We start from the raw sequence: 7832 nt of genomic DNA on the forward strand, positions 1-7832 counted from the left end.
CCCCCGCACATCCTGCCTGATGCTGGAGCCTGTGAAAGCACCTCAGCACCTTTGCCCACCTGTGGGCTGCTTTTGACCCTTCCTGAGGAAGTCCTGCAGAGGCTTCAGTGGTGAGGAGACCACTTGGACAGCTACCCGCCTTGAGGCACCTCCTTGTCCATCACAGTCCCCACAGAAGCAAAGCCCAGTGAGTGGGCTGAAGCAGCAAAGGCATAGGTGCGGGGAAGCACCCTGCTATGCCCCTCAGAAAGGCTGGCACAGCGCTTGGCATGATCACCAGCACTGGGGATGAGTTGCAGCCCCAGGAGAGATATGTGCTTCTGCTGCCTGTCCTCTGCCAGTGCTTGCCCTGCAGGCAGGGCTGCCTCAGGACACCACCAGAGGGGCACACACTGCCTGGAGGGAGTGGGAAGAAGCCTGAAGCTCCTCTGGGACCACAGCAAGGAGTGGAGTAGCAGGGAGACCTAGTCCATTTGGGGATGGAGCAGATACTCCCAAAGCTGAACTGCCCACCAGCAAGTCCCATGGAAGGGGGCAAACACCATTTTGGAAGCCTTTCTTTAGGTTTTGAGCAGACAGCACTCTCTTGCTTCTCTCCTGCTTCCGAAAAAACACACTCTTTATACCCAAATTCTTAGTTGAATGCTTTGCCTCTGGCTTCAGCAGGTTCCTTCTGCCAGCCCCACTACAGCTGCCCTGGTGTGAGCCTTGACCAGCCAGTGCAGCTTATGGTACACAGCAGGGGGCTTGGGGCTTCTCTTCGGGTGAAAAACTGGAAAACTTTAAAAAAACCCCACTCCCTTCATCACACACCCTCAGAGAGGCCCCCCGCTCCCCCAGTTCATAATTAGCAGCAAATGGGGCAAAATGTAGGGCCTTGCTGGCACCAGGGAGCTGTGGCAGGAGCCCCAGCTGTGAGTCAGGGCTGTAATTGCCCCCAGCTCATGGGTCTCCCAGTCCTCGCACCAGGGAAGCTCATCACAGCCTAACAAGGTTGTGGAAGCCACATCACTCTGCGCCTCCACTACTGTAGCCCTCAGAAACCTGCTCCCAATGACAGCCTGCACATACAAACATCCCTTGCAGACAGGGCCAGGCAATCTCATGGTGTCTCCTGCTGTGCTGGCTGACAGTGGGCAGTGCCGGGAGCATCCTGCTGGGCAGCAGCCAAGGCCAGGGGGTGATTTGTGGGACCCACGGCAAACTTTCATGCTGGCACAGGAGGATCAAAGATGGGGGTGCTCCACAGTGCTGGAGTTGGGCTCCTACCGCCAGCTCCGAGGCTCGCAGTTGTGCTCCAGGCAATGAAGAGCTGGAACATTTATTTTAGCAATGAACCATGTGGAGGATTTCTTTATGGCCAGATCTCTGCTGCTCTCCTTGCCCTTCAGCCTGTCACCCAGTGCCCTGCAGAACAAGACCCATCCTAAATGTTGCCTAAGGCAGAGCAGCACAGCTTTCCCAGCACGCTCACTATGCTCTCCTGTGGCAGTGCTGGGATTTCCAACCCTCAGGAGATGCTATTAGGGACCATGAGATGGCTTCCCCACTCTAGGGACTGTCCTTCAGTGCCAAGTGCCCAACTTGCTCAGAGCTGGAAACTCATCATGTCAAAGCTAGAGCGTGCCCTGGGACGGAGGAGACAGGACCTCCTGCATCCCCACCAGCTGCTCCTGCTAGAGCAGCGCCGCAGTCCAGCTGGCAGGGTGGACACTGCGCAGAGCTGGGTAGGACTTGGCTGCAAGGCCAAGGGTGACCAGCAGCAGATGAGCCGATGCTATCCCAAAGAACAAAAGCAGCAGCTGAACAACAGAAAAGGGAAAATTTTTTTAGGCTGATTGTTTAAGATTCTAATTCCATTAGAGATCATTAAAATTGAAGGATAATGAGCAATCAGCAGCAGAATGCCTTTTCTCGTCCCTCTTTTGCTCACCCATTCAATTACAGCGCACAAAATCTCCCGACAGACAACTGCTGCTGGATGCTTCTCATGCCCGTAGAGCTGGACTACACTTAGCACTCCCAGTGACCAATAGCTCCAAAGCTAGAGTCAATGAGAAAACAGTAAACCCTCTCTGTCATTCTTTTTTATTTTTTTTTTGGCTTGATTTGGCCTTTTATATTAAAATAAACATAGGGCAGCAAAAAGAGCTAAGACTTACTGTTGCTCTTTATTAAACAGTACAGCGGGGTGTAAGAGGCACACAGACTAGTTCAGTTCTCTTGGGAGTTACACAAAAGTGGTACAGAAGAGGAGACGTCAAAGAGCTGGGAAAGCTAGAGGGAGTGGGGATGGTTTGGGGCAGTGACACCCACACCCCACCCATCACACAGCTGCCTACTTAGAACCACAAGGTGCCTCCTGCGATGCTGAAGGCTGATGCCCTAGAACAGGGTGGCAAGGAGGATGTCCCCATTCCCAACCCCTCCTGTCCCATACCTTGCCATCACAGCTAGCAACTGCCCTCTAGCCCTCACTGCCTGGCATGAGAATGGGAGGACCTCACCTAACCCAGCTGATGGAGAGAGCCATGGGCCAGGAATCACAGCACCACACTGTAGGGCTGCAGGAGAGGAGCCTGGTCCCAGAGGGAGGAAAGCATCCTACATGGGCATGTTCACTGCCTGTTCCACAACATCCCTCAGATCCACTCCCAAACACAGCTGGAGGGCTCCTTGCTTGCTGGAAGCACATGGCCACCACCAGGCCCAGTGGAAGGGAAGCAGAGCCCTGTCTCACAGGACACCCCAGCATCCTCTCCACAGCATGGGGCTGAGAGACCTCAGCTGCAGCTGTGAGGGGCAAGCAGCCCTCTCCTACCCCAGAGTGGAGGACCACTGAGTATAGGAAGAACATGTCTCTAGAACAGGACCATCTCAGCCCTCAATGCTGGGCTCCTCCTGCCCAGAAGGAGCAGCAAAAGGGCACTGTCTGTAACTGAACATGTGCTCTATGTCCTTGCCTTGGGGGTAGCGATTGCTGGAAATATGGTTCTGCCTGTCCCACAGCAACTTCTCACTTGAAGAGCTCAAGTTCAGTTCCCCCAAAGCCATCAGGTGCTGCCTCTCAGCTGTTTCCTGGGATTTCTTCTGCAAGATGCCATTTTCTCACTCCTGTCCTGACACAGCACTGCTGCACGCACCTAACTGGGTGCCCTGCTCCGAACTGGCTGTGTTTCGGGTATGTCTGGGAGGGATTACTAAAGGGTGAGGAGCTCTACCAATGGGCACTGTGTGCAGCTGGGTAGTGCTCCAGGTCCTGACAGCATCAGCAGAGAAATTCCAGCTACACTTTCCCTGGCCAAGAACCAGAATCATTTCTGGAAGCTGTTGCCATGACATGATTGCAACCTTCGCTTGTATTTTAGGACATTTTTTCCTTGTATTTGCTTTATTCTCCTTAACACAAAACAGTAAAGAGCTACCACTGCTGCTGCAGTACAGCTGGCAGTGAGGTTAAACCAACTGGCCAGACCAACACAGAGCCTTTCAGGTGAATCCACTTCTTGAAAACACACTGAGTTGTGACCAACCTGACATTACGAAAAGCCATGGATCCCATCCAGGGGAGAAGCAAGGCAGAAGAGAGCATCAGAATTATTCATGCAGCAGTGAAGTGTTGGCCAAAGGAGAGGGGCAAAAGCTCTTCACAAGGTTTGTGGAGGTTGGCCACACAGCTCAGTCAGCTCCCACCTCTGCTGCCCCTGGAGGGAGCCAAATCTGCCACTGCCACAGCTGAACCGGGCACACCAGCGTGGAAGGAGTGAGCAGTGCCAGACCTGGCAGGTCCTGAGCACAGCAAATAGGATCTTGGGCAAAGAAGCCCGAGAGACCTATACCAGCTGTCATCTAAGTAGGGTTAGGAAGGGAAGACGAACCAACTGAAAACCAGAGTAGGTACATGGTTGTTGGTGCTCCAACAAGCCCAAAGGAACTTTGGAGCAGTGCAGCGTACCTGTGCTGTGGCACTGTTAGGCTTTGCTGCAGAGATGCACCCTGCCAGCCCTTAGCAAAGGCAGAGACATGGTCATGTCAAAGCAAGGCAGAATCACTGGGAGAGCCCTGAAGCACACTTGACTGGAGGACACAGTGATGGGCTGGTACACAGAGAAAGACAGAGGTGGAGAGAGGCAGAGAGCGTGGCGTGAGCGCAGCCCCTGCCCAGGACCACTGCACGGTCAGAGATGGGGATGGTTGGCAGGATCTAGTCTCCTTCTGGGAGAGTCTCCCAGCCACGTCGCATGGCTTTCACCACAGCACCATAGAGTTTGCTCCAAGCCTCCCGCACGTCTGGGCTGAAGGCAGTGCCAAGGCATTTCTCCAGCATGTACAGTAAGGACTCACCAACAGTCTGCAAATCAAACAGAGTGGTGTCAAGTTCAGCACCGAAGGACAACACGCAGCCCCTTCTCTTGCTTCACTGCTTTTTTGGACTTCTCCCACTGCAGGGCAGCAGATCCTCCACCAGCTGCACCAGGCCACCCCATCACTGGCTGCTCAGAGAGGACCCAGAGCCAGCCCACACCATCTCCTTCTCCTGCCCTATGCTGGCCCCCACCCCACAGCCCAGCGTGAGTGAGCCCTACAGGCAAGGAACAGGCACGGACGCAAGGGGAGATGTACAGTCCATCCTCCTTGGCTCCCTGACGCAGGAAGACAGCCCTGTCCCCTGGCATAGCAGCGGATCAGCAGAGCTGAGCAATGGATGCCCTGATGCCAGGAAAGTGGATCAGACCCCAGGCTGGATGCCCAGGACCTGCCTCACCACCTCTCAGGTCTCTCCGCAGGGCACTGCTCCTCATGGACCTGTGAGCAATCCCATCCAGGAGCACCCATACATTGGATGCAGGGTTGGTGAGGGACCCTGCTGCCTCTGAAGAGGACCAACGTCACTACATCGGTATTAGCAGCTTGGGGGCTGCTCTGAGCCACCAGCTTTCTCTCCAGCCAGCTGAACCCAGCAGGTGGGCACAGAGTGATGGAGACAGCCAAGGACTGCAGGCAGGGCTGCACAAACACAGCTCTAGTGGGCTAAGAGAGGACACCTCACCGAGAAAGACTCGACCTTCACACCAACCGCCTGGTGCTTCTTCCCAAGGTTGCACAGATACTCTTCCAGGCAGGACAAGTTCTCCAGGTGGCTCACAGCAGCATCGATCACCAGCATCACCTGCAGGATCACAAAGGCAGAACAGCGTTAACAGCAAGGCTCTGCTGCCCTCCCAGAGGAACAGAGTCTCAACCCTCTACTTCACCCTTCCCAGCCTGACCACCTCCCAGCCCAGCAGATGCCCTCTGAGCTTTCTTTTGCTCTGGTGTGTTTTGTGTGTGACATCAGTGAGGCATGCTGACCACAGCACGCACAACATCCATCCATGGGACACTGCCAGAGGTGCCACCGTAGGCAGCACTGCTGACCTCCCTGTCCCAGAGTGGGTAAAGAGCCCTATAGCAGAGCAGCTACAGGCTAAGATCTAGCACTGATGCAGTCATTACAGCAGCCAGGACCCCAGGACAACTGCAGAGGAGCGCTGGAAGTTGCCAGGACTAGAGTTTCCAATGAGAAGCTGACAAGATGGTGTAATTGTAGATAAAGCAACTCCAACTCCAACAGCCAAGGTATTTGTCATACAAGGAACGGCTGAGGGATCTGGGGCTGTTTAGCCTGGAGAAGACTGAGGAGAAACATTACCACTCTCTACAACTACCTGAAAGGAGGCTGTAGCGAGGAGAGTGTTGGTCTGTTCTCCCTAGTGGTGAGTGATAGGACAAGGGGAAATGGTCTTAAGTCACTCCAGGGGCGGTTCAGGTTGGATATTAGGAAGAATTTCTTTACTGAGACAGTTGTCAGGCATTGGAACAGCCTGCCCAGGGAGGTGGTTGAGTCGCCATCCCTGGAGGTGTTTAAGAGATGGGCAGATGTTGTTCTGAGGGACAAGGTTTAGTGGTGTTGACAGGGCTGGGACAAAGGTTGGACTCAATGATCTTGAAGGTCTCTTCCAACCAAAACTATTCTATGATTCTATTTTGAGGAGCTGGAGCGGATAGTACAGCCAAGAGACCTGCTCCAGTAAAGCACATACCACCGCAGTCTCCCAGGAGCACGAAGAATCAAATGGAAACAGGACAGAGAAGAGTTAATGAGGAATGAAGGGAATAGACACATCAAATTAGAAGAAAAGATTAAAGCCAGGGCATGGTTTGCTTGGCAAAGCCAAGAGGTGATAGAACTGTGCTCTGTAATTTCAACAGGGAAATTATCTCCAACAAAAGCAAAGAGCTATTTCAGCTCAAGGCAAAACAGCAGAAGTAAAAATGGATTTAACTTTGCCAATAAACAGAAGCTGGAAAACAAAAAGCTTGCAGCTATCAGAGCCCTGAAACAGTCTCTTACAAGGAATAAAGACAGGCAAACAAGACAACAAAGTGGTTTAAAGGTGGAACCAGACAGTTTAGGAAGGTATCTGCAAACCAAGGCTGTGCTTGGCCCCCAGGTGTGGCTGCTCTTTAGGGTTCAGCAAAGGGTGTAATTCTGTCCACGTATGAGGTGCCACAGCTGACATCAACATTGTTCCTCTCCCTGTTTCGGGGGAGGCAAATGTCTATTGCAGACTCCCCCTGCCAGAGACTATCCAAGAGATGCCGTAGCCCTTCTGGTTCTGCAGCTGCACCAACAGCCTTTACAAAGTAGTGAGTCCAGAGGAGTCTGGCCCACTGCCCAGCTCTGTGCCACCTCCTGGTCAGCTTGTGGCCAAACAGAAGGCTTGCTTTAGTCTTCCGATAGAAGTGAGCTCACTGAGGCACTTCCATGGTAGAAGAAAGGGGCATCCAACTTTCACACTCTCAGACAAGGGCACAGAAATCAGCATGGTTGTTCTTATCCACCACAACCTACATCCTCATCCCCTCCTCACTGTTGTGGGGCACTTTGTCCTGGCAATGGCACTTTCTGCTAGCATGAGTAACCCCCTGCAGCTACCATTTCAGGAGGAGACTCCCCAGTCAGACACCCCACAATTCTAAGCCATCGCTTAAGGACATCCTCCTCCATGGAGGCTGCTCTCCAGCCCTGCCACAGGCCCTCTTACCTTCCTGACGTGATCCAGGAACTCGGGGGCAGAGAGGCACTCCTGAGGGCTGGCAAACTGCTTGCAGTTGTACTGGAAAAGGGGCAACAGGTCAGGGTCCAAGTCAAACAACCTGCAACAGCGAGAGAGAAATCTCTGTCTTCTCACTTCCACAGCTTTATTTAGAGTCCTTCTCGCCCCAGGAACAACCCTATCAGCAGCACACCTGCAACTCCCCATTGCCTCCCTTCCCATCTACTGATCCCTCCGCACCTGTAAAGGACACAGAAGTTCTGCAAACTCTTAGTTTGGGACAATTTAAGCTACTTAGAGTCAAAAAGTCTGTATTTCCCTAGCCCACAGCCTCAGCTCTCAGATATGTGTTTACAGCACCTGAGGACCAGTCCCAATACTCTGGAGTTCCTTCTAGCCTGGCCCTTCTCGCCCAAGTCTTGGTTGTCTCAACTCTTCCCATTCCCACTTCACGATCCCCTTGAGTCTCAAAGCTCCCAAATCTGGGCAAGGCCTGCAAGCCCCAGCAGCTGGCAAGGGGAGCCTGGGCAAGCCCAGCTGAAACCCCACTCTCCCACCCCATCCTCCGCTACAGCTCGCAGGCGTTGCCATCGCTGTTCGCAGCCCTGCTCTGCGAAGTTTGGCTCCCACCTGCGATGTCCCGCTCTGGAAGCTTGTCATCACCTCTTTTGTCTTCCCATAACGGAGACACGAATCTGCTTAGGCGAGTCAAGGAGCTGCGCTTCAGCCGTC

At 53.5% G+C, this 7832-nt stretch overlaps 1 protein-coding gene across 1 annotated transcript; it reads right to left on the reverse strand.

The window, feature by feature from the left end:
- Positions 1-4204: 4204 nt before the first annotated feature.
- Positions 4205-7200, reverse strand: NGB (neuroglobin; the record flags this gene model as incomplete). Its single annotated transcript, XM_009873935.1, has 3 exons — positions 4205-4351; positions 5051-5170; positions 7089-7200. Coding segments are annotated over 3 exons (379 nt in total), but the record flags the coding sequence as incomplete, so codon positions are not given.
- Between the last annotated feature and the right edge of the window lie 632 nt (positions 7201-7832).

Source organism: Apaloderma vittatum, unplaced genomic scaffold (genome assembly GCF_000703405.1).
Source record: "Apaloderma vittatum isolate BGI_N311 unplaced genomic scaffold, ASM70340v1 scaffold17527, whole genome shotgun sequence".
NCBI classification, from domain to species: Eukaryota; Metazoa; Chordata; class Aves; order Trogoniformes; family Trogonidae; genus Apaloderma; species Apaloderma vittatum.